Source organism: Lissotriton vulgaris, chromosome 9, assembly GCF_964263255.1.
Source record: "Lissotriton vulgaris chromosome 9, aLisVul1.2, whole genome shotgun sequence".
NCBI lineage: Eukaryota > Metazoa > Chordata > Amphibia > Caudata > Salamandridae > Lissotriton > Lissotriton vulgaris.
This window is the reverse complement of record NC_141697.1, coordinates 937,784,353-937,811,695: the sequence shown is the minus strand read 5'-3', so window position 1 is coordinate 937,811,695 and position 27,343 is coordinate 937,784,353. Positions and strand designations below refer to the sequence as shown.

General features: G+C 46.8%; 1 protein-coding gene across 1 annotated transcript in view; it reads right to left on the bottom strand.

Annotated features, from left to right (window-relative positions):
* AMT (aminomethyltransferase) overlaps nt 1-20,714 on the bottom strand; it is a 214,919-nt gene extending 194,205 nt beyond the window's left edge. Inside the window, exon 1 of the mRNA XM_086938787.1 lies at nt 20,529-20,714. Coding sequence (XP_086794913.1) covers nt 20,529-20,702 — 174 coding nt within the window. The 5' untranslated portion in view covers nt 20,703-20,714. The remainder of the gene's footprint in view (nt 1-20,528) is intronic.
* Between the last annotated feature and the right edge of the window lie 6,629 nt (nt 20,715-27,343).

Sequence of the window (27,343 nt, the reverse complement as noted above, 5' to 3'; positions counted from 1 at the left end):
AGGCTCCGAGTGGCGCATCAGAGTCAGCTAGTGAAAGAGATCTCGGACTCCACAGGGACGGTAGTGACGGAAGACGCCCATATAGCTGAAACGTTCAGCAGATTTTACGCGGATCTATATGCCGGAGACCCGCCGGATGAAACTGTGACGTCCGTGTATTTGGACTCGGTCACCCTGCCCTCCCTGGACCCCTCGCAGGCAGAGCACCTAGATAGGAAAAATCAGAGTAGAGGAAGTAATTTCCGCCATCGCCAGACTCAAACACGGCAAGGCTCCGGGACCAGACGGGTATACCTCGCTTTTTTACAAAACGTTCTGCACAACACTGACCCCGATCCTCACACGCCTTTTTAACTCGTTCGTTACTCCGGGGGCCATTCCACCTGACCTCCTGCGAGCCTCACTCACGGTTATCCCCAAACCTGGGAATGACCGGATGCACTGCGGCTCTTACAGGCCGATATCCCTCTTGAATGTGGATTTAAAACTATACACGGGGATCCTTGCGGCCCGACTAGCCCCCCACCTACCGGGTCTTATAGTTCCAGACCAAGCGGGATTTGTCCCGGGGAGACAGACTGTGAAAAATAAAAGAGGATCGTTCACCTCTTGGAGAAGGCCTCTCGGATTCCCGGAGAGAGAATGATGCTGGCGGTGGACGCTGAGAAGGCGATTGACCGAGTGCACTGGCCTTATCTTGAACAGGTCTTGATGAAAGTAGGCATAGGAGACAAATTCCGCTCCATGATCCTTAATTGCTACCGATTCCCAACTGCGGTGGTGCGAGTGAATGGTTATAGTTCGAGGAGCTTTAACATCGAGAGAGGTACCAGGCAGGGATGCCCGCTCTCGCCACTGCTCTTCGCCCTTTATATGGAACCATTCGCCCAACGGGTGCGTGACAATCCAGCGGCGACGGGGGTGCGATTCGGGGGCTTTACTCACACCATAAGCCTCTACGCGGATGACATCATTCTCTCACTAGACGAACCCCGGACAGCCCTACCGGCTTGCATCAAGGAGCTGGATTCCTAATGGTGCGGTCGCGGGTTTTAAAATGAATATGGGGAAATCTGTGGCTCTGGACATCTCCCTAGCGCCAACCACTAGAACTTACCTACAAGGCCAATTCCCCATGCTCTGGTCGTCGGAGCTGGTGCCTTACCTGGGGATCCAGCTGGCCCCCACCTTGCCGGCCATGGTGACGGCTAACTACACCACACTGGGCAAGAAGGTCCGGGAGGAACTAGGGCAATGGAACCGCGGCACTCTTTCCTGGTTAGGCAGAATAGCTGCCGTCAAAATGACGGTCCTACCCCAGGTTCTCTACCTGTTCCGGGCCTTGCCGCTCCAACCACCGGTCGGGTGGATCCCACAGCTACAGGCAGACCTCTCGCGCTTTATTTGGCAAGGCAAGAAGCCCAGAATGCGCAGGGCTCTCTCAATGTTAGCCCCAGAGGCAGGAGGGCGAGGAATACCGGATCTTCGTAAGTACTTCCAAGCGGCACATTTGCGCTATCTGGTCAAATGGAGCAGGTGGGAGTCAGATAAGCACTGGCTCTTCCAGGACCAGGCAGTGGCAGGCCGACCCCTGCAGGAAGTCCCGTTTCTACGCCGGCCTCACCGGCCCGCGAATCTGTATGCCTCCTTTGTCACCAGAGTGCCCCTGCGGGTCTGGGACGGCACCAACCTCGCACATAATCTCACCACATTCCCGTCACCACTTACACCGTTGGTGGACAACCCGGACTTTACTCCGGGGATGGAAAGGGGGGCCTTAACCCACTGGCGAGCGGCCGGGTGTCGAGCCCTGTGTCATATGTACGGCCCAGAAGGAATCATCCCCTTCCCGCACTTTCGACAGGAATTTTCACTCCCTGAATCTGAAAGACACCGTTATATGCAGGCTCGCCACTGGGCACTACACCCACAGGTACGGGAGTCGGCCGATAGACAACTCCTCCCATACGAGAAATGGCTTCTGACGCGAACATCAGACTCGAAATTGATCACAGATCTCTATAGGCTACTGCAACCACTTTCGTCGCACCTCTATAACCCGGGAAGAGAGCGCTGGGAACTGGAGTTGGGCAGGACACTGAGACACAAGGAATGGGAGCAGATATCTTACAGGGCAAGACACTCAGCATACCACATGGGCCTCACTGACACGCTGACTAAGGTCTCTACCTACTGGTACTATACGTCGGAGCGGGTCCATGAAATGGACCGTAGCAAGGAGGACACATGTTGGAGAGGGTGTGGACACCGGGGCACACTGACACACATTCTATGGGACTGTCCGCTCCTAGAGCCCCACTGGAAGGAAGTGTTGGACGAAATCGATTCCCATTTCAACACAGAACTGCCACGCTTCCCCGCATATATCCTGTTAGGGCTCCCAAATGGGTTGATGTATCCCCTCAGATCACGCAGGGGCAGACAGATAGCTATTGCACTGGGTTCAGCAGTTCAGAACATTCTATTACATTGGCGCACTACCACGATACCCTCTCTCACGGGGCTACATAGATTATGGCATGTACTGGGCATGGAGAAATGATCACTCACAGTAGCGGGGGATATAGAGCAATTTAACGATCTTTGGCAACCATCCACTCTCTGCTGCTCACTGAATTCAAGGAACTCACCTCTCCCAAATACCTTCGCCTCTTGAGGCTCACGAACCATGCTGCACCGACCTCCTGAGTGAATAAGGGATCCACCTCTCACGCTAAGGGCGACCTGGGTAGACGGCTTGGAAAAGACCTGTGCACTGGACGATGGGTGGGCAGGGGGGGGGGGCGTTTGAGAAGGGAATGTAATTTAATACTGCAACAATGCATATCCTTCAAGGCCGCTGCGGACTGGCCCGCGATCAAACTATCCTTTGCAGATATAACGCTGTGGGAGCGACCTTGTCCGTACTGAACTGATGCCTCATACCTTCTGTATGTTTGTTCATGTATGTTGCACTAAATAAAATACTTTAAACTTAAATATTAGGGTTAAAGCTATAATTTGAGAGATAATTCATAAAGATTTAATTTACTGGGACCCAACTGTAACAAATGAGGTTATTTACCACTGGTGCTGTACTACAATTGCTCTACAAAGCTTTCCCCTTAAGCACTTCATTGTCTCAAGGCAATGAGGGTGAGAAGTCCAAGGGTTATTTAAGGACACAATGTTAGGTTGACCACAGTGTACACAACTGTAACAGTTAATAAGGTCAATGTTTCATGAATTATTTACTTTAAAAAGGAAAGTAATTCTAATGTGCACATGCATAAAATATAACACTCAAAATTAGGATATGCTGTAACAATCAGAAGCCTCTAGCATCTTTGTAGCAAGGGATCCAACCCCAAATTGTGTTGCCCCTCCTATGTGGAATGAATAGAGGTCACTGGGCCCTATGGCCAATATTAGTCTACAGAAGATGTTCACGAATGCTGCTGCTTGACTCCTTCATGACACCAAGCCAAAACTAGGGATCCACTCAATGTAACCAAGTAACTGAGTCAATGTTGTTTAAAGATACACTTCAAAGTCAGAAGTTCTCAGTGCTAGAATTCCAACTCAAAGTTTCCCTATTGTGTTTGCTTTGCATGGATTTGGTTTCATAATAAACTGGTGCTGGAATCTTTATAAATCATCGATGCACATATAAGTAAACTCAGCCGGAACCTCTTGACAACGCGACAAACGCCTCCCAAAGTTCAAAGTTGCCTTTGGGTTACTGTTAGTGGTGTTTAGTGAGATGTCCGGTGTTCAGTTTCTGTCCGTGGTGTGGCACACAGTCTACTGGAGCCACTGAACCACTCATTGCAGAGTAGCTGGTCAGGCTGCCGTTCCATCATGAGTAGCCTTTCTTTGGTGACAGTTCAGGGATCTGTACCCAGAAATCCACCCATGCCAAGAAAGATTTTACAATGGCAGGAGAACCCACTACGTGCCAACATGAATCAAGACAGAGCTACCTAATGGTTAAAGGGAACATCATGCATACAGCAACTTAAACACATCAAATAATTATAAACATTCAAATCACCAGTTTCAAAAGAATCAATAAAACGGACACACTCAACAAAGTTCCAATATAGAGATAACGTCATATAGTGAATATGAAACATCAGAATAATAAACAAGGCGACTTGGAGACAGAACTTATTCTACAGTCTGCCAACTAAGTCGAGCCAAAAGAGTGGCAAACACATGAACTGGAGGGGAGAGACAGTTGTCAAAAGGTCAGGCATCAGCTGTCACTGTCCTCCAAAGAAGACTTTATGATCAAATTATTTCTGCTAGTCTACCTAATTATTTTTTTATACCAATCATGCAAAGGAATTTCTTTAATTGTTACCAGTAAACTGGATTTTTGGCCAAGTGATTATTTTTCGCTGGTAGAAACTGAGACAACCTAAAAGGGTCATCAACATCCTTATTTGTACTTCTTTTCATTGCTGGCTAACGTCATAGGGCTTAATGATTATTCACCACTTTTAAATTGCTTCGGGACAAAATACATCTATCTTAAAAACGTCACTTGTTTATGTAGCACTGGCACTGTCATAAGCACCGTCTGCCACAATAAATTTACCATATGCAATCACCTTTAAAAACTAGAATTTCCATTCATGGTCTGTCAGGTCGTGGGGGCCTGGGAAGGGGCGGTCACCTTGGTGGTTGGTAGGGCTCATATGCTCGATTACGCCTCCTCTGATGGATCCAGGGTTCCATCACGCACAGACTGTCATGAACTTTACGAGGCGGTATGAGGGGGATTGCACGACAGCTGGGGACCTTTACCTCAACGGGACCTTCCTTCTTTTAATGATGCAAAGAAGTACCAGATGGCCATTTCTTACAATATGCAAAAATATTTTGCACGACTTGCAAGATATGCACTGTCTTTCCAGATGAACTAGAAGAGAAGCAAACTTTGACACTGCTGTTGGACCCGGGCTCCTGTAGGGGACTACTCTCCCGCATATATAAGGCTCTGAAGGGGGATCGGAGGATCGGTGTATCAAGAATCCGAAACAAATGGACGGCTGAACTATTGTCGCCGCTCACAGAGGGTGAGTGGAAGCGGGCATTTGCACAGGTCCGGCAGGTGGCTATCAACGCGCATTTTAGGCTCGCCCGCCCAGTTCTTTTACCTACATCGTACATATTTAACGCTCCAGAGATTGTCAAGGTTCGATACCACACGCCTATCGACATGCCCGTGGTGTGGTGCGAGACCTGCGACTTTTTAGGTCTCGCCTAACGAACGCAGCGCATGTGCTGTTTTGCCTTGGCGAGACTATTGTTGTCGGTTTGGTTCGCGAAGGGGACAAAACATGTGTGCGCATAGACAGGCAATGTTCACGCGCATGGCGTCTGCTCTCTGGCATCTCTTCTGAAGGGGGACAGGAGATGGCACACGTACGGACAGGAGATGTGCACTCCGTGCGCGTGTACATCTCCTGTCCCCGCGTGAACACAGCCTGTCCCCACATGGCAAGCTTTCACTTTCGCCTTACCACTCTTCTTTCAGCTCAGCTGTTCCAGTCACCCTCACCCTCTGTTACCTTTTAAAAGAGAGCAGACCCATCCAAGTCAGGGTCAAAGCCATGGAATACAGAGAGGAATGGGGGGGGGGGTAGGAGATGGGTACCGCTTACAGTATTTGTTAATGGACTGACGGTTCACTTCGCGACTACTCCCCGAAACCACCACAATTATCACCCGGTAACAGAGATTCTTGGTTTGCATAGAATAAGTTATAGGGCTCTAGAATAATGGCCCTCCCCTCCCAAAAAATGAGGATATCTCGGTGTGCTCAAAGGTGGGCGCAGACATTTCCCCTGCCGCCGCCAGTCTAAGAGGCGGAGGGGTTGCTTTTCTCAGCTCACATATGTATTCCATTAGAGCGGTTGGACAGGCGAAGGGCCAAACTTAAGGGGAATGTGGGACAACCAGGGGGTAGTCCATTCATCGTGACAGAACGCCATTACGTTCTACTATGAAGGACAGTCAAATGTGGAGCTCAGGACACTAATAATGGCTTACATTTATATGGTGCTTCATACCGCACTTCTGCAGTTTCTAAGTGCTGTAAATCGCAGGTGTTACCGCTACACACCTCAACGATACTAAATTTAACGACATCGGGAGGATGAAAGGCCTTGCAGGGATTCGATCTGTTGACCTGCACATCACTGCATTTGCAGCAGCAAGCAACACCTTAGTGAGCCTTCCAGCCAGCTGTGTAGAAGGCTATTAAAGCAGAGCTGATTAATCAGCCATTTTTAGGTTTGCAGGTCGGGTCTTCTGGGCCGTCTGGTAGGTTATGGTGTAATGTAACTATTACTCATGTACATGTAAAACGCTCCAATACCTTCAGGTCGAGTTTGTGCTAGTTAAAGCTGCAAAACAAATAAAAAATAAAAATTCTGCCCGTGTTTCACATAAGAGTTCGGAGCTACAGTATGTCCTCGTGTCTGTACCCAAACCTCAAGGGATGTTTGAAAAACATAGGTCCAATTCTGCCATTTGGTCACACCGGGGCTTGTGGGAGGTGTGGTTGGACACGTACTAGCTAGCCTATGCTCCCGGGGGTGTGCAAGGACAGGGCACTCAAACTCAGCGACACCACGCCAAGCCCTCAGCCTGCTTCTGTCAGAGTATCTGCAGAGTTTTCGATAACTGGCAGAAAGGGAGAATCCGCCACGGGTAGGAACATGGAAATGTAGAGTAATCACATCCTATGAGATAGCCTTGTTGTTTTTTTTTGCGTCTGCTGCGGCGATCAGCTTCCAGCCCAAATGTCACATGTCAGTAAATGCACTAAGCAGGAACACTGTTAGGGCTGGTTAAGTGACAGATGTCACTCAAAGGACTGTAGAAATACTTGTCACCTTCGCGTGAACTATGAGGGACCCGTCAGAGGAGACCTGAGCATTGTCTCTTTAAAGTTTGCATCTACGTCCCTGTGGCCGGTGTCTTGTTTAAATACCACACCTGTTATGGCTCTTTCAGACCGCATCTGTTTCCTGTGTGTCTCTTTCCGGGGTGGGGCCTATATTTTGTGTCGATGTCTAGTCTCTTTCAGCCTTTAGTTAACCGTGATGACTCTTGTGTCTCGCCCTGTCTATTCTCTTGGGGTGTGTGGTTCATAGTGTGTGTTTCTCTCTCACATGTTGTGCTATCTATCGCTGTTTGTAATTGCCATTGTCTGTCTCTCATTCTCACCCATGCACCGTCTCCTGTGGGATATTTTGTGGGCCTCCTTGGGTGTCTCTTGCAGTACGCAATCACTGGCTATCTCTTCTTCTCTCACTTGCATGGTCTCTTGGTGTCTGTGTCTTTATTTTATGTATATGTCCTCTCTCACAATGTGAGTAGTCTCTTGCACTTTGTGATTGCACTTGTCTATCTCTGTGTTACTCTTGCACTGTATCTTTGGATCCATGCAATGGTTAATTTTTTTTAATTAATTTTTTTCTATACATTTCTCTCAGGCCTTCAGTGTCCTTTCCAGCTTGTTTAGTGTTCTAGCTACAATTGGCACTAACCGTATCACCCCGAAACAAGTAGTGATGTTCAGACCTTGGAGTATACTTAACTCAAAAAAATGGGCTGTCATATTAGATGAATTCTTCCCTATGTTTGAATATCTAAAGTCAAAAGGTAGTAGATTTGTGCATTTCCACTTCCCTCAATACAATTATTATTATTTATTATTTAGAAGTTTTCTATAGCGCTAACAAGACCCGAAGGTATCAGAGCGCTTCACAGTAGAGGAGAAGAAAAAGAGAACAGCATGAGACAAACCCAATAAAAGCAATCGGCGAGAGACAATTTGGGAAGAAGAAAAGTTCGGACAGCAGGGCTTCTTGGTGCTGGATTCAACAGTACCGCAAGGATTCTGGGGTGTTTGTAGCTCCAAGTTATCCACAACCAAGGGAGCGGATAAGGCACAAGGATTTAAGTTGGCTCTTGAATTCTGCATAGGACGGTAGAGTTCTGATGTGCGGGGGGATGGCGTTCCATATTTTGGGGGCATTTCCTGAGAAAGAGCAGTCCGCAGTTCTCTTTCTTCTGGTTTTTGGTAGGATGAGCAGCAGGGAGTTAGAGCTTCTCAGATTTCTGGCTTGGCCTGCTTTTTTGAGCTTGTTAGCCAGGTATTCCGGTTTGCCGGTGTGGAGGGCCTTGTGGGTTAGGCAGGCCGTTCTAAAGGTACTTCGCATTTCCGCAGGGAGCCATTCGAGTTCTTTGAGTGCCGGGGAGATGTGGTCATATTTTTTGCAGCCTGTGATCATTCTTGCTGCGGCGTGTAGTGTTGTTTTTAGTGGTGCCAGGTGCGATTTGGGGATGCCTGTTAGGATTGAGTTCCCATAGTCCAGTCTTGATAAAACTAGAGATTGCGTGGCTAGTTTGAGGTCCTTGTTGGGAATGTAAGGTTTAATTTTGTTCAAAAGTCTGAGGTTGAAGAATGCGCTTTTTGCTGAGTTCTTGATGTGGTTTGTCAGGGTTAGTTTGGGGTCTAGGGTGAAGCCCAGGGATTTAACAGAGTCGGCTAGCGTGAGGTTACCTTTGAGAGCATCGATCGACTTTAGCCACTCGGTGATTTGAGGGTTATCTTCTTTGTTTGAGATGAGGAGTGTTTCTGTCTTGTCGGGGTTGAGTTTCAGGTGATTCTTTGTCAGCCAGTCTTGAACTTCATTTAGGACATCATTGAGTCTGTGGATGTCTTTGAGAGAGGAGGTTTCCAGGTAAATCTGCGTGTCATCCGCGTAGAGGTGGAAGTGGATGTTGGCGTTCCTGAGTATCTTGGCGAGTGGTTCCATGTAGATGTTAAAGAGCTGGGGGGAGAGCACTGATCCTTGAGGGACACCCTTGTTGACTTGCTGGGTATCGGAGGTGAAGTTCTTGATTTTTATTAATAGCGAACGGTTATGTAAAAAGGAGGAAAACCACTTGAGAACTACTTCGCCAAGGCTGGCTCTTTGTTGAAGAGTCCTGATGAGGAGCTTGTGGTCCACCGTGTCGAACGCTGCTGAGAGATCAAGGAGTAGGAGGAGGCAGCACTTGTCAGCGTCAAGAGATCCATGGATGTCGTCTATGATATTCAGCATCGCGGTTTCAGTGCTGCGGCCTTGTCTGAAACCAGATTGGAGGGAGTCCAGGAGGTTGATGTTGTCCAGATGTTGCGTCAGTTGCAGGAGTACACAACGTTCAAGTGTCTTCGTGAGTAGAGGGAGGTTGGATATCGGTCTGAAATTGTTCAAGTCAGTTGAGTCGAGGCCGGGTTTTTTCAGAAGAGGAGTGACTTGTCCCATTTTTAGACAATCGGGGACCACACCGCTTTGTAAGGAGCGGTTTATGATTCTTCCCCAGATGGGCGCTAAGGTAAGCTTCATTTTTTTTATTAAAGAAGGGGGAATGGGGTCTGAAATGTGTGCTGAAGGTTTGGAAGTCGAAATCAACTTGATTATCTCAGTTTCTTGGACGGGGCGAAAGCTTAGCCAGGGGGAGGGAAAGGAGTCGGTGGGAGTGCCACTGGGGAGGCCGAGTAGCTCTTCTGGAGGTGTGGGTTGTTGATGTCTAGAGATAGTTCGAATTTTAGGACTTTATCGTTGAAGAAGTTGGCAAAGTTGTCACAGAGTTCTTTGGAAGCCTGTAAGGTTGAGGGCAGGGGCTTTGTTGTTTGTTGTCTGATTATGTTGTAGAGTTCTTTGGGTCTGTTTTTGGATTTGACCAATGCCTCGCGGAAGAAGCTGGATTTCTTGTTTTTGATATGGTTGTTGTACTTCCTACGGGCTGATTTTAGTTGAAGGAGGAGAATGGCGGTTGGGTTGTTTCTCCACTTTCTTTCTTTGGTTCTCAGGTTTCTTCTTTCTGCGTTGAGGTCCGCAGTGAACCAGGTTCTGGATGGAGTGGCTCGGCTTCTTTTGAGCCTTAGAGGAGCTAGATTGTCAAGTATGGAGACTACCCCCGAGTTATAGTGGTCGACGAGGTCATTGGTCGAGAGGTGCATTGTGTTATTTGGAAGAAGTGCGCTTAGTTGACCTTCCAAGATGACTTGGGGTACTTGGGAGAGGTTTCTCGCCCATTTAGGGGGGTCTTGCGGAGGTTTAAGCGAGACGATGGGGTGATTGATGTGGAATAAGATCATGTGGTGATCTGACCAGTCAACTGGTAGTATGTGGTTGACCGTGATAGAATTTTTATGGGCAATGATGGCATCCAGTGTGGCTCCTTTGTAGTGAGAATCACTTCCCTAGGAGGATAGATACCTAAACAATCACTTCCCTAGGAGGATAGATACCTAAACAAGCAGTTGCAATGCAATAGGTCTCACATTTACGCGAGTTTGAGCTATTGACATTGCAAATAACAATGCCTTTTTTTTGTTTTTAAAACATAAATAAAAGGCATTGTCATTTACATTGCCAATAGCTAAACTCGTGTAAATGCTAAACCTATTGCATCGCAAATGCTTGTTTACATATGACCTGGGATTGTGCTCGGCTTTTTGGTGGGTGGTGCTCTGCGTGCTGTAGGAGGTCACTGACGTGGGTATCAAGGCGTTTGTTAAACATGGTCTTTTGGGCGTACTCCCTATACCTAGGTCAGGTGCTAGTATACGCCATAAATTTGGTCTCCTGGGACTTCTAATTGCCAAGCACCACATTGCCATACACTGGACTCAAACTGTACCCCGCCTCCCCCCACTTCGGCCAGATAAGTCGAGAGCAGACATGCGTTAACGGGGTGGGGATGAAGAGTGCTGGCTGCGCTCGATCAGCACTGATAAGAATGCAGAGTGTGACCTGGAGAAATAACGGACAACGTTTTTTGGTTAAATTATTTCACAATTGTGCTATAAAATTCAGAATTAGGCCCCATTTTTTGTCTTTTTACATTTTTACTCTGGGAGTCAAACCATTCCCCCAGTCCCCAGAATATTCTTAGGGAAAGTTAGGCTTACTTTTGTCCACCCATTCTTTTGGCACCATACAGAATATGTTTAAAAATCACAGGGCAGACGATTTTTATTCTGGCTACTAGCTTGATCAATGCATATAGATGGGAGCCTAGACATCAACAGACTGTTGACAGACACTTTCAAACTATTGCTCACACTTTTTTAAGAAATGTGAATTACTTCAGTTACTTCTTAAAATAATATTTTTTGTCTAAACCAGTGTGACAGAACATTAAAACTTACGCCACATTTCAATAACAGAATTGATAGTGGGCGACCCAGTATACCCTTGAGGGTTTGGGCAAAGAGTATGATGGGGTAAATATACCTTCAATGGATTTTAATAGACACAGGAATTTTGAAATCACTTAAAGGATGAGAATGTGTGGGCTTAGTGATTTGGACCGACTAATGCTGGTTATGCAACAACAAAAATGACATATATTCAAAGCTGTTACTTGTGAGTAATCAGTCAGGAGAGAGAGCAAAAAGAGATTGAAAAACGGGTGTATATAAACAAAGAGTATTTAATCTTTTTTTCAAATCAAGTTAAAAAGTTGGGTACAAGATAAACAGCAAAGATGTAAAAGGGTAAAACCATTAATCCACACAGCCCTTGTTACATCAATTGCTCAAGCTTTTCTACCTAACACAAAATTAATTAAATATTCAATGGTAGATAAAGCCACCGTCGACGTTTCGGTCTCTATTCTTTCGTGTAGGAGACATTTCAATAACAAGCACTGGCAAAGCCAATAAGTCTGCCATTGGTGGCTAGCCTTTTGGCTTTGTCAATGTTTGTTTTTTAATTTTTTGTGAAACTTTATTGTTGGGGGAGCTGCAGAGCCTTCCTATTATACAACAACGACAACACAGCAGAAGAGCCATCACTCACAATGAAGTTAGGCAAAGGGTTAAGTGGGTTGACCCTTTTCCTCATGCTGTAGTGGGAGGACAAAAGAGGGCAAACTCAAATGTCCTAGAATTATAGTACAAATATAATTTTAGTAAAACAAAAAGGTCCTGGCTAACGTCAGACAAAAAAATGGGCATGGTCGAAGTTTTTAAAAGATATGTGCCTGTGAGCTTTATCGTTCTGGGACTAAAATATGTTGTAAAGGATTTATGAATGATCACAATGCGCGACACCCTTTTAAAATGCCCTGGAACACAAGAGAGATCAAATTGCTAGGGGAGAAATGCAATTTCATTGGAGGCTAACACCAACAAAGCAATACCATAAGAAATAAAATGTACATAAGACAGTTATACCTGATGGCACCTAACACTATGATACATTAGCTCAGTAGTTCAGATAAATGTGTTTTGGGGTACTAGCAGGGCTTTAAGTGGGCCGGGTCCCTCTGGGTCGCAGACCCGGTAGTAATTTAAAATGGACGTTGAAAAGGGTCTCTTTCAGGGGCTGTATTCATGCCCTTAACTTTTCATGCAAAAACACAATGTTTAATGAACACGTAGTGTAAAAAAAGTCAGGGTAATCCATGTCGTTTATGCTTATATTTCACATGCTATTAATCTTGCATTCCCTATGAGTGTTCCTTTTTTAGGTCGCAGGCTACTGCTAAAGACATTTTGGGGACGTTCAGAAATTAGACCTAGGATTGCATTTTGCCTGTTGCTTCCCATTGGCTCTGTGGTTTATAAGTCACATGTTCTGGCTTTCTATTTGCTGGCTTTATATGCATTAGGCTACCAAGCTCGAGTTTGTCCCTCCTGTTGCTCAAACCATTTTTACTGTATTCTTCCACAAACTTGCTATCTGTAAAGAGACCTTTAAATCTTGTTCTTATCTAGTCAGATTTGCTGTGCATTCATAGACAGAGGTCATATGTCAGGCTGTGTCTTCTAGGGAGTTTGGTGTTTATTTTTATTTTTCTGACTTCAAAGTGAGAGGATTTATGTGGCAATCATGCTCGCTAGTGTGAATCTGCTTGAGGAAGGCTGTACAGATTTTTTTTCTAGCAAACAACAAAAATGTAAATGTCTGTTAATGAATTGTGTTGACAATCAAACAAATAAATTGGGTGACAACATTTCTACACATTATCTTTTGTGCGCTGTATAATTTTATCAGTAAAACTGTATGTGTCTGCAAATGTAATCGTCATTTCAATTGAAGATGTGTGGTCTGTAAAGGCAGTAGTGGTACCACACTATGCATACTCCACGTCATCCCACTCCACTCTACTCTACTCTACTCTGCACTACATCACACTACGCCACTCCACTGCAAACTGAGTCACTGCATTTTTCTCTACTTCATTCACCTCTATCCCTCTCTACTCTACACTACTCCACTCTATGCCAATGCAATCTATCCCACACTACTCTACAATACACCACTGCACTCTCCTGCATACAACTCCACTCTATGCTACCCTACTTTGCAACACTGCACTCTATGCCACTTCACTCCAAGTCACTCTACTATGCACCACTGCACTCTACCGCAGTATACTCTGCAATACTGCACTCTCTGCCACTAAACTCTACTCAACCCCACTCTACTCAACTCTACGCCACTGCACTCTACTCTGCACCATTCTTCTGTACTCTAAGCCAATGACCTCTGCACTACTACACTCTATGCAACTGCACTCAATGCCTCGCCACTCTGCGCCTCGCCACTCTACACCACTTTACTATGCACCACTTCTCTTTGCCACTCCACTCTACGCCACTCCACTCTGCAACACTGCACTTTACGTCAGTGCACTCTACGCCACTAAACTATACCCTGCACCACTTCCTTCTACACCACTTCACTCTACTCTAAAAACAATATGCTCTACGCCACTGCACTATAAGCTGCTCTACGGCACTGCACTATAAGCCACTCTACACCACTGCAATCAACACCGTGCAACTCTACTCTACACCGCTACTCTACGCCACTTCACTCTATGCCACACCACTCTACTACACTGCACTCTGCACTACACTACTCTAAATCACTACACTCTGAGTCAATCCACTCTATACCACTTTACTCAAAACCAATGCAGCCTCTACCACCGTACCGATGCCAACTACTTTGCACCACTGCACTTTATGCCACTATACTCTACAACATTCTACTCTATGCCACTGCACTCGACATCACTGCACGTTCCATCACTATAAACCATTGTGCTCCATGTGGCTGCACTCTATTCTACTCTGCACCACTGTACTCTACATCACTGCTCTCTGCACCACTCTACCCTGTACCATTGTACGCCACTGCACTCTACATCACTGCAAGCTACTGCAGTCTATGCCACTGTACCACTCTATGCCAATGCAGTCTACATCACTCCCTCTTATACCTCTGCACTCTACCCTGAAACCACTCTATGCCACTTCACTCTACTCTGCGATATTGCTCTCTCCACCACTCTACTCTGCATCCCTCCACTCTATGCCACTGTACTCTACGCCGATCCACTCTGTGCCACTCTAATCTACTCTGCACCACTGCGCTCTATGAAACACTACTCTATACCACTGCACTTTATGCCACTACACTCTACTCTGAAACAATGCCACTGCAGTCAACTCTAATCTATGCCACTCCACATTATGCCTCTCTATTTTATACCGCTGGCTCTATAACACCATACACCACTGCACTCCAGGAACCTTCACTCTGCATGACTACACTCTATGACAATGTACACTGTGGCACTCTACTCTATGCCACTCCACTCTGTACCACTCAACTCTGCCCCACCCTACTGCACTCTATGCCATTGTACTCCAAGCCACTCCAATCTACTGAGCACCACTACACTCTACAACACAGCATTATACGCCACTCTACTCTACTCATCGCACTCCACTCTAAGTCACTGAAATCAATGCTGTGTCACTCTACACCACTCTACTCTATGCCACTGCTCGCAACCCTGCACCACTATACTCTATCCTGCCCCACTCCAATCTAAAACAATCTACTCTATGCCACTGCACTCACCGCCACTGCAGTCTATGCTATGCCACTGTACTCTAAGCTACTGCACTCTAAGCCACTGCACTCTAAGCCACTGCAGTCAAAACCAATGCACCCTATGCCATTGCACCTACGCCAACTATTTTGCACCTCTGTACTTTACATCACTATACTTTACAGCATTCTACTCTATGCCACTGCATGCTACGCCATTCTGCACCACTGCATTCAACGCCACTCTATTCTATTCTGCACCACTGTACTCTACGTCACAGCTTTCTGCACCACTCTACTCTGCACTACTCTATACCACTCTACTCTGTAACACTCTACAACCCTGCACTCTGACACTCTACCCTGCATGACTGCACTCTATTACACTGCACTCTACTCTGCACCACAACTCTATGCCACTTAACTAATCGCCACTCTAGTCTACTTTGCCCCACTCCACTCTATGCCACTGGAATCTACTGTGCACTGCTCTACGTCACTGTACTCTAAACCTCTTTACTCAAAACCGATCCACTTTATGTCAGTCTGTATTTTACGCCACTCCACTCTAGGCCACTCCACTTTACTATACAACACTCCACAATACTCCACTCTATGGTGAGGGCTCTGTGTAGGGTTTCTACATATGCAGGAAGATTGGCGCCTGAGCTGGTAGCGGTAGGTAATAAAGTGAAGAGTAGTGTCTATGAAACAGTGCCACAGATCAGAGGAGACCCCAAAACCTCTGCATGGAGTGACGAGGGCCCAATCAGTTAATACAATGGAAATCCTGTGCACACGGTAAATTAAGCATATGTACAAAACTTTAGTAGTGAAAAGTAAAATTGTCTTGAATAAAACAAAGTGGACACATTAGAATAGTTTATTTCAAGTGAAATGTATTGAGCCTCCCTGTTAGGAGGGTGACATCTGAGGAAACAACCAGCCAACACGTGTTTCGTCAAGCGGGTACTTGACCCGTGACGCTTCAGGGCTGTAAGTATCAATGATTAAAGGATTGTTACGCCTGTGATAATTCCGACCCGGCACGTGCGGGTGTAAGTACAGTGCCAATGGGTTGATAACCCGGGTGGAAAGTGATGGCAGACGGGCGGCTTAATTTAACGTGTGCACAGGATTTCCATTGACTCCACTTCATGGTGCTCTACCCCATTAAACTCTGCTCCACTGACATTCCTCTGACAATCTACTCTGCTGTATGCCACTCTACTCCACTCAAACAAAGGGGGCCCCTGAAGCGAATAAGGCAGAGAAAAGTCTATTATCTACTATTGCGAAATAACTACTAATAACATTTTGATATTCTTCTAAATTCTTTATTGTGATATGCCTTTGTCTTTAGGCCAGCTCCCTGGGTGTATACATTAGTGTATGGCGCATGTTATCCATTGTGGTAGAGAATTTCTGTTTTGGGTAGCTTGCCACTCTACGTAACACCCGCTACACTACTCCACAACACTCTACGCCACTAAACTCTACGAACTTCCTCTCTACGACAAGCCACTCCCTCCACATCACTCCACAACATTGTACGCTGCTCCAAGACACTCCACTTCCCTCCTCTCAAAACCACTCGACTCTACTGTACGCCAGTCTACTCCACTTTACAACACTCCACTTTCCTTTACCCCACTTACTTTTAAAAAAGCCATGCTGAACAGCAGCTGCAAAGGTTTTCAATATTGCTAAAACATATTGGCAAAGTCAATAGATCTTGCATAGGCAGGACCTAATGGCGTTGCCAATTCTTGTTTCACCGAGAATGAGTAATCTGGTCGCTCATCTGGTGCGGTACTCCTTTACGGAGTTGCGCTCCTTGAATGTTAGGGAGAGCTGCTGTTGCACTGTCTTTCCGCGCCGCTATAGGGGTAAGTCGCGATGTCCGGGTTGTGGCTGGCATCCTACCCGGGTTCTGTCATCAGCCCCGCTTATTGACATAGCTGGTGCTGAGTATGCCTGCATGCTGTTAAACACCAGATCTGCTCGCTGCCATGCGCAACACATCTTTGAGCTCCTCGAGACCGAGAAGCCACTCTGTCTTATGTTGACGGAGACTTGGTGGGGTGAAGCGTCCAATCCGGATGTGGCTATGGCCATTCCGCCTGATTTTGACATCTTCAGGAAGGACAGAGCAAAGGGCAGGGGTGGCGGGGTCGCATTGGTGGTAAAGAAGGGTACGCCCTGTACCATCTTGCCTACTGAGGACATCCGCGGCTCGGAATCGCTGGCTTTTTCAATCGTGCTAGCGCCGCATCAATCAGTCAAGGGACTGTTAGTTTACCGCCCCCCTGGTCCGCTTGGGACGTTTTTTGCCGACCTTGATTTGGTGTTGGTGGGTTTAGCCCTGAGAGCAGAACACTGCTTAGTGGCGGGGGACTTTAACATCCGGATGGATGATCCGTCGGACCCCGCCGCTATTAAGCTCTTGGAGGTTATGACGCCGCTGGGTCTTACCCCGCATTTGCAGGGCCCGACCCACGATAAGGGGCATACCCTTGACCAGGTCTTCTCGACTTCTCCTTTGGTAGTGAAAGAGATTCTTCCGGTCCTGTGGTCGGATCATTGGCTTGCCAAATTTGTAATCAGCGGCAATGTCAGGGCGCCTAACCCTGTCTCACAGCAGCGGGGACGAGCCTGTAGAGCATTTAGCAGGGTGACCCCTGAGATGCTGGCTCAGGCCGCTGCGACTCACCCTTGCCCTTTGTCTGGCGAGCTAGAGAGAGACTTGGAGTCCCTGCAAAAATGGCTGACGGAGAGGCTGAATGACCTGGCCCCTGTTCTGCCCCCCCGCCCGACACCTAAGCGGGTCTCGGCCCCTTGGTTTACCACTGCTCTGTGGGCTACGCGGCAGCAGTGCAAGGTAGCCGAAAGGGCCTGGCGGGCACACTATGACAGTAAGGACAGGTCTGCCTATAAGGCTGTGGTTAGAGCTTACCACCGGGACATCCGCCTCGAAAAAAAAGCCTATCTTGCGGGGAGAATCGATGCAGCGTCAAACTCTAGTAAGGAGATTTTTACTATTGTTCGAGAATTCATCTCACCTCGGACTACCACCTCGGAAGAGGGCCCCGCAGAATCCTGGGCGACGGATCTTGCGTGTTTTTTCACAGGCAAGATCAAACTCATCCAGGACTCCTTTCTATCGAGTGGACCGGTCACTTTACCGATGCCCGAGGCGGGTACGCTTCCCCCAGTTATGCAGGGCGCCATATTGGCTGAGTTTCCATCTCTGCCAGCCTCCGCTTCCCTAGCGCTTATGGGCAACTTAAAATCTGGGTCTCCGCTTGACCCCTGCCCAGCTAAGCTCCTGGGTAAATTGGCGGAGGTGGTCAATCCGCTGGCTCACCCTCTTCTCAACCTTTCGTTGAGTTTGGGAGAGGTGTCGCCAGCATGGAAGCAGGCAATGGTCATCCCGTTGCTTAAAAAGCCGGGACTTGACCCGAAAGCCCCAGCCAATTATAGGCCAATTTCGCTGCTGCCGGCTCTTGTAAAAATTTTGGAGAAGCACGTTCAGTCGGTGCTCTCCAATTTTTTGGAGTCCCATGAGATCTTGCATGACTCCCAGTCGGGCTTCCGCTCAAATCGCAGCACCGAGACCGCGCTCCTGGAGGTTTCGGAAACCATTAAAGGGGTGCTGGATACCGGGGGGCAAAGTCATGCTGGTGTTGTTGGACTTGTCGGCGGCTTTTGACACCGTCCCCCATGAGGGCCTGCTCGCAAGACTCTTTGAGATTGGCCTGCGGGGGACGGTGCTCAAATGGTTTTCTTCCTTCTTGGCCGGCCGCCGGCAAACGATCTGGACATCATCTGACACCGCTGTAATGCCGCCTCTGGGAGTCGGGGTCCCTCAGGGCTCTATATTGAGCCCGACCCTTTTTAATATCTATATGACCCCTTTGGCGGCGGTGGTGGAGTCATTTGGTGCCTGGATCGTGTCGTATGCCGACGACACCCAGCTCCTCTTCTCCTGTGAGAGGGGGGCTGACTTTGACGGGGAGAGTATCCAGAATTGCCTTGGGGCTGTGTTCGCATGGTTCCAACTGCACAGCCTCAAGTGCAATTCCGACAAATCGGAGGTACTCTTCTTCAAATGCGACACGGAGCCCTGCTGGCAGGCCTGGTGGCCCATCGACATGTTCCCTCCGTCCGGCTCTTCTCCCATGGCTAAAAACCTGGGGGTGAAGATGGACAAGGGGCTGACGATGAAAGCCCAGATCCTGGGGGTAACCGGCACCTGCTTCGGCCTTTTAAAAATGTTGCGGAAGTTTCTGCCTCTCTTGTCCGAGGAGCACAAGAGGCTGACGGTGCAGGCCCTGATAGGCTCCAGGTTGGATTATGCCAACATTCTTTACCTGGGCCTGCCAGAGTATCTGCTGCAGAGGCTGCAAGTTGTACAGAACGCGGCGGCCAGGGCCATCTTTGGCCTAAGTAGACGTACCAGCGTCTCTGGGTTGTTGGTGACGCTTCACTGGCTACCCATCCGCAAACGGATTGCCTTTAAGGCTCTGACCCTGGCCTATAAAGCGCTCCATGCTGTGGGAGCTAAACATCTCCAAAAGAGACTGATCTTTTACCACCCTACTCGCTCGTTGAGGTCGGAATCTCTACTTTTGGCGGCTGTTCCGCGCGTGAAGAGGGCCCGCCTAGGGGGTCGCTCCTTCAGTCTTCTGGCTCCACAGATGTGGAATTCATTACCGCTCCCTTTGCGGGGGGCGACTACCCTCCTTGATTTTAGAAGAGGTCTCAAAACCTGGCTGTTTTCTCAATAGGTCTGCCAGTAGCTCTGTTTCTTTCTGTTGATTCCTCACCTCTTTTATCTATGTTGTGTTATTCTGAAATCTGTCCGCCTTACCTAAAGCGCCGGGACACTCTTTTTGAGTAACCACTGCGCTATACAAAAAGACAAATAACATAACATAACATAACATTGTTCCGGAATGTTGTTACACTTTCAGTTGTTTTCAGGCAGCATATTGCTCTTGTCTAGTGCATAATTTGGTTTTATTCGCTTCTAGGTGGTTATAAGGGGACACAATCGAGTTGTGGCCGAAGGTAGTGAGAGTATCTTCGGAGTGCTTGTCAGTGGGGCAAAGAGGTGTTCAGAACACACATATGGCAGTTTCAGTTGTGAATCTAGACAATTGTGTCAGTGGGGTGTCTCTACAGGAATTTTAGTGTACATGTTTACGCCCGCCTTACTTTTATAGCCACCTCCCCTTTTAGGGACACTCTCCCCCCCCCCCCCCCCCCCCCCCCCCCCCCCCCCCCCCCCCCCCCCCCCCCCACACACACACACACAAGCTTGTTTCTTTCCACTTAAAGCCCTGGGTACTATTATCAGTTATGCTGCTGATTTGAGGCTGTCTTGCGAGGGTGCCCACTTCCGAGCACTGTGGGTACTGCATGACCTGTGGCTGGCCCAACAACAGCGGCCAGGCACAGACCCCTTCCTCCTTTGGGGTGTTTCCATGGAAACCTGGTGGACTCATCTGCCTTGTCCTACTTTCCCGACCTCGTAGCATTACTTGCCTCAGGACTCCTGTCACTACCCCTCTTAACTTTTGACACAAAAGGTCTCACCTGTCCCGAGCTGTAAGGTCTCCACGCGCACTGCAAAGCCGTGAAGGGCACTGCCGGCTTGCCCCCGAAGACCCTGCTGAGCGCGCCCGGGGCCGCAGCTATCCCGCACCGCAACATCTTTACTCGTCGAAGGGTGCACTCTGCCCCCGCCGAGACAGCAGCAGCTCGAGGCATGCGCAGTGCAGATCTCCCAGCAGCGCCCGTCGGGAGATGTAGTTTTAGGAGCTTACCTGCGTGTGAAGCCCGACCATATTGGCAGAGGCGTAAAGAACAGGACAAGAAGTGCTGTAAGTTTATTATTGCACACTATTACAGGCGGCATTTTGACAACAGCCTATTTTTCGCCGTTATTAGAGCGGAGCCCTCGCTGAGTTTTTCGTAATTTACGCGGATTTCCCGTCCACTACACCTCGATTTAATTGCGAGCCATCCAATGAGTTTTGTACAGTATGTTCTGTTATTGTATTTGCATTTATATAGCGCTTACTACCCCTCGTGACACTTTAAAGCACTTTATGGCGATTTGCACGATACTCCGGGAACCAAGAAGGTTGGTTCTTGTGATTAGTAAGTTTATTCTTCTATTGTCAGTAGTTTATTTGTGTTGGAATTAGAACGAGTTAGATATCTTAGGTAGCTGGGTGTGGGGTGTGCTAGGTTATGTGAATGATTGGTGGGTCCAATAGAGAGAGAATGGAGAGTAAGCTCCGACTAGGGAGTTAGAGGTCAAGGTTAGTGGGGAAGATTTGGGGCCCATTCGTTTTTACGAATTAGTGTTTTTTTTGTGTTGCAGTGAGGTTTGATATCATACCTTAGCACTACGCCTCTTGTCCTCGTCCCAGTTGAATTGGCCGGGCCCATAAGTTATAGACCTGTTCTATAGTCACAATCCGATTGTTCTTTTTCGCGGCATGACAGTGTAAAGGGGAGAAAAGTCGTTAGCGAAGCAATAAATTAAACAATAATTCTCCTTAACACGTTATAACCCACGGACCACTACTGAAGATTAGTTAGTTTATTACAAAGCCAAAATTAGCTGCACATAAAGACACCTCAACACGAGGATATAGAAATACAAAGGAATTAGCATGAGCCAAATCTGCGCATCTAGTTCAATTGGTGCAGCATAAACAACACAATTAGTTCAAGAAGTAGAATACAGAAAATCAGGAAGAAGGAGACCAAATTTCCCTGCATCGAGGGTATATGAGTGAAAAGCATTTATTCTTTCCCTACTCTAACGCTAAAGTGACATCCCTACTTAAACATTCCCAAGGACCTGATTAAAAGGTTTTAGTGCATGTAGTCTTCCTAAGAAGTCTCTCCAGCATCAATGGGTCAAGTAGCATAAAGCTACCATTGCAAGAAAGAGCTCATTCTAGGATGCTGTCTCTCTGAAGGCAAAGCAGAAGTGGCACACTGTACCTACTTCCAGCGACCTGTTATCCCCAGTTGGCAGTCCCATGGTGCAGTTTGAATCACGCCGTCTATCCTGAGTACAGTCCTGAAAGTGTTTTTCCACGGTGCCCACAATGTAACTTCATTGATACAATGTGTCCTTGGTTCCCAGCCCTTCTCCTGCGTAAAGCACAACCACCTTCCTTTATCGACTCAAGACTCACAATTGTAACTTCTTCTCTCATTGCCTGACTTGTAAAACAAAAGCATTATGCTATCTAGTAGAAGCACTTCTCCACCTGTAACACAAAATGTGAGAAAGAACAGATTCCACATGACACATGAGATTCAAATTATTAAATCTAAAGCAAAAGTGTTCAGGGACTTTCATTGCAGGCCTACAAAATTAGCCATCATAAGAAAGCATCATGAACTTTACAGTTCCACATAACATCAATGTAATTCCCACTAATGCATTTACCTATGTGTGAAATGTCATAATTCATAAGCCTGTGTAATACATGAATAATTGTCAGTTGCTCAACACAGGTTCTTCACGTTAATATTTTCTGCTAGTTACATTCACTTTCTACGCTTAATTCTCCATGTTACCTGTCACTGGCCTAAAATACATCACGTTTTACTACTAGCACATTTCACAATTATAGCACTTCAGGTTAATACAACACATGATTATATGCGATACGTTCTACTTGTGGATAAGATGTACCCCTACAATTTAAATAGCTTTTTCGCTCTCTCACAGTCATTACACTTTGAGGTGGCTCCACCTTCCAGACAGAAAAATGCAGGAGATTTCTTGGTAAGCCATAAGCACTCTCCTGGGTGCTATATAATTGTACCCTTACCCAGAATCCTCCTGTTTTGTTTTTCTGTTCTCCTGGATGAGACCGCGGATGCAGAGGTCTTTAGGGGGAGGACGGGCACCTGCAGAGTGTAAGGACCAGAGGGGATTGCTCTCTCTGGTTCAAGACAAAGCTTTATCCTCTGGAGGAGATGGATTCTGTTCTTCCAGACAACATTCATGTTGATGCGGCAGTGGCCAGCCTTATCGACAGATCCTCAGTGGCTGAAAAAAACATATTGAAGGATTGCTTCGGTAAGAAGGTGGATTCTTCCCTGAAATAAGACTTCCCTGGGTGCCATATTGCTTTAAGAGCAGGCCTCTACGGTATTTACATGGCACAATCATTAATTTCAGAGTTTGAAGCTTTGTTCCAGTCCATCCAAAATGAAACCAACTGTTTCCAAATACTGGAGTCTATGGAACAAGACATAGGGTTCTTATCAGCCATCTCATTTGATGTGGTTTGAACCTCCTCTTTAGCCAGTTACTCCTCAATTGCAGCAAGAAGAAATTTATACCTGAGGGATTGGAACACTGACTTAACTCAGATATCCACTGCTCTAAAAAAGCCTTTTGGGGGATCCAACCTATTTGTAGTGGAGTTGGAGGATAAACTCCATTAATTGTTCAAAGAAAATAAACTTTCTCCTTCCTCCAAAAACAACATTATAAAGTCTTCTAAACACTCAATATGGAAGTCTTTCAGACAACGTTCATGATGACAGACACCCGACCATATATCGAAATTTCATGGAAAATCTTCTTCCTCATTTAGTTGGTGTCAGAAACAGAAGCAAGATCCTGGATCCAAACCTCAGAATTCCTGATACGCTGAGTCGGCCCCACAATTTCAAGTCAGAGTTTGGATAAGAAGATTTTTCTCTGAATAGGAAAGGGTCACAGCAGACAAATGACTTCTTAATATTATCAAATCAACATATTAGATCGAGTTCCAGTCTCCCCAAGGTCCATCAGATACCATTCAGATGCCAGTTCTCAGGAACTCAGACAAGGATTCAGTTTTTAAGTAAGAGATCGCTTCCCTGTTGATGAAGAGGACAATCTACTCTGTCCACATAATGGAGAGAATTCTAGGCGTCTACTCAGTAGTTTTCCTTGTGAGGGAAGCTAACAACAGTTATTGACTGGTAAGAGATCTAAAGAACCACAACCAATCAGCATCATTCATCACCATCTCAGTATCACTCAGCATCACCTGAGCACCACCACAGCACAACTTCATCATCAGCACAGTACGATCTCAGCATCAGCACACCACTACCTCCTGATCAGTGCACCACCATCAGTGCAGCACCAACTCAGTATCAGAGCAGCACCACCTCTGCACCAGTGCAGCTCTCCCTCAGCTCCAGCACAGAAGCACCACAACATCAGCACAACACCAACTCAACATCAGCACAGCACCATCTCAGCATCAGCACAGCACCACCTCCACATCAGTGCACCACCACCAGCACAGACCCACCTCAGCATCAGGGCAGCACCAACGCAGCACAACTTCAGCTTCAGCACAGCACCCCCTCAGCATCAGCCCAGCATCACCTCAGCATAGCACCAACACAGTACCATTCTGCACCACCTGAGTACCAGCTCAGAACCACCTGAGCACCAGTGCAGCACCACCACCTCAGCCTGACTCAGCACAACAGCATGGCTCAGCACCACCTCAGCATCACCTGAGCATCACCTCTGCACCAGCACACCACCACCTGACAGAGCATCACTCAGCACCACCTGAGTATCATTCAGCATCACCTATGCATCACCTCCACACCAGCACACCACCACCTCAGCATCATTCAGCACCACCTCAGTCTGCCCTTGGAATCTGGCATCTGTTGATTCTCCCCTAGTTTCCTTCCCCTGCTCGTGTTATAAATCATGTACTATTTCCAAACCTCCACTCTCCTGTTGTTTATGCCCCCTCACCCAAAAGTAAAAAGAAAGCTATAACAAACAAGCATTAGAACAGGAAGGAAGAAGTTGCCAGCATTGCATAAACAACAAAAAACTAGAAGACATTCTATATGTTAATTCTTTTGTAATAGAGTCATTCAGTTGTACATAATGTCTTCTTGACTATATATATATATATATATATATATATATATATATATATATATATATATATATATATATATATATATATATATATATATATATATATATATATATATATATATAGAAGCAAAAATGCTTATAACACTTTTTTGTTACAAGTTTTCAACATGCTACACAGCAGCCACAATGCTCTACTACATGGGTACTCACAAACTTTCTCTCGGGGGCCAAATTTACAGTTTGGTTTGTGTCCGAGGGCAGCACCGGTGGGGGCGGGGTCAGTGGGGGAGGGGGCGGGGCTAGAGCAATAAAAAAAACTGACCATGAGGTTGATCACAGGTCCGTGCAGCGGACTCCTTCGTCCACTGAGCTACCAGACCCGGCATACACACATCTCTCTCTCTCTTGGTCTCACTCGCTCGCTCTAGCTCTCTCTTTCCCTTTCTCCCTCTTCATCTCTCTCCCTTTCCTCCCTCTCACTCCCCTCACTCCCTCTCCCTTTCCCTCCCTCCCTCTCACTCCCTCTCAGTCCCTCTCACTCCCTCTCCCTCCCTCTCAATCCCTCTCCATCTCCCTCCATTTTCCTCCCTCTCACTCCCCCTCATTCCCTCTCCCTTTCCCTCCCTTTTCCTCCATCCCTCTCACTCCCTTTCCCTCCCTCGCACTCCCTCTCCGTCTCCCTCCCTTTCACTCTCACTCCCTCTCTGTCTCCCTCTCCCTCCCTTTCCCTCCCTCTCCGTCTCAATCCCTTTCCCTCCCTCTCACTCCCTTTCCCTCCCTTTCTCTCCCTTTGGAGCATGATGTGATAGCAAGACACTCACTACCAGCTCTTCACAGCACAGGGCACATTCCCGCTTTATCAGTGCCTGCCTCCTGCCAATTATGTAATACCTATTTGGAGCTGCCTTTGTTTATGTGATTGCTGCTATATCCGAGTTAACCAGATCATGTACATTTGAATGTATTCTTTATAAATAAATCCCCTTTTTAGAATGCACACAATGAAATGCATTTATAACTACACTCCTGTATGTATTCTAACTCAGGACTACAGCTATGCCTGTAAACCAATTTAGACTGTATGTCCTGCCTGCATGTCTTTCTAGTTTGCTTTCAGTGCTCTTTTATGCTCGGTAAACTTCCCAAGCATGGCAGTACTAGTGGGTCTATTGGCTCTCCATGCAATATTCCTACAACACAGAATCTTCTGGCTCAGGCAGGCTTCAGCCTTACCCATGCACCCTTCTGGTCAATCAACTTCTCATACCAAGCACACTGGCAGATAGGCCCTGGTACAACTGTCACTTACACCACTCCAATCAGGTTGTGCTCTACTACCACCTAAGGGCGACTAAAATAAGCATGCACTTAGTTCATCTTCACTCCCCTATTAATGACATGTAATTCAGAAAACTAGTCCCTGCATTTACCTACTCACTCTGCTAGTAAGAAGGGAGCAGTACACTTAGGAGTTGCACAGGATCACGCATTTACTCAAGTGAGGAAGCCATGATTGGAATCCAGCTATTCTGGTTCCATAACCCAGGAAGTGGTTACTTTATTTAGAATCAGGCCTGTGTAGTAATGCACAGATAGGTGTTACATAATTGTACTAGTAAACACATACTTGGGCTATCTGTTTTATTGCACACATACTTGTGACACTGTGCACAGCTGATCGCTACTGAGCACATAATGTTGTATTTACATTTCTGTTTTTGTGCATGTGGATCTTGGATTCTGCACATTTGTGTTGATGTATGAATACCGGTGTTACTGTACAAAGTGGGTTATTGTATGATACATAAATTGTCTGCCTTTTTAGATCGAGCCTGGGCAGCGCATGAGCTGCTCTACAAGGCATGCTGTATTGAGCTAGGGACTTGATGCTCTGCCCACTCTCCACCCATATTTTTGTATTGGCTTCCACTGTAAACTGTGGCTGTTCATTGGTCAAGAGGCTTAGTAGTCCTTCCTTAGTACCGCCTTGTCTAATTTTGTAACCTCCCATGCCGACACACCTTGTTACGTGCGCTGTTACTCTGTAGGCTTTAATTACAGCCTCGGAGCACTATTTTCTCTATTAGCTTTGTCCTGCCTGCTGTTGCAGGGAGGAGATGCTCTATTGTAACATTTTTTTAAAAAAATTATAGCACGCATTTGCAATGCAAAAGGTCTCATATTTGCAAGAGTTTAAGCTATTGGCACTGTAAATGACAATGACTTTCATTTATCTGTTTTAAAAACAACACATAAATAAAAGGCATTGTCATTTACAATGCCAATAGCTCAAACTCCCTAAATGTGAGACCTATTGCATTGCAAATGCTCGTTTCTTATTGCAGGTGACTTCTGATGTCAGAACACAGCTGAAATAAGAAAAGTGCATCACCAGTCATCTACAATAAATGTTACAGATGACTAAGTTCTCCCTACTGAACGCCTACACGTCTACGGCGTGTACGAT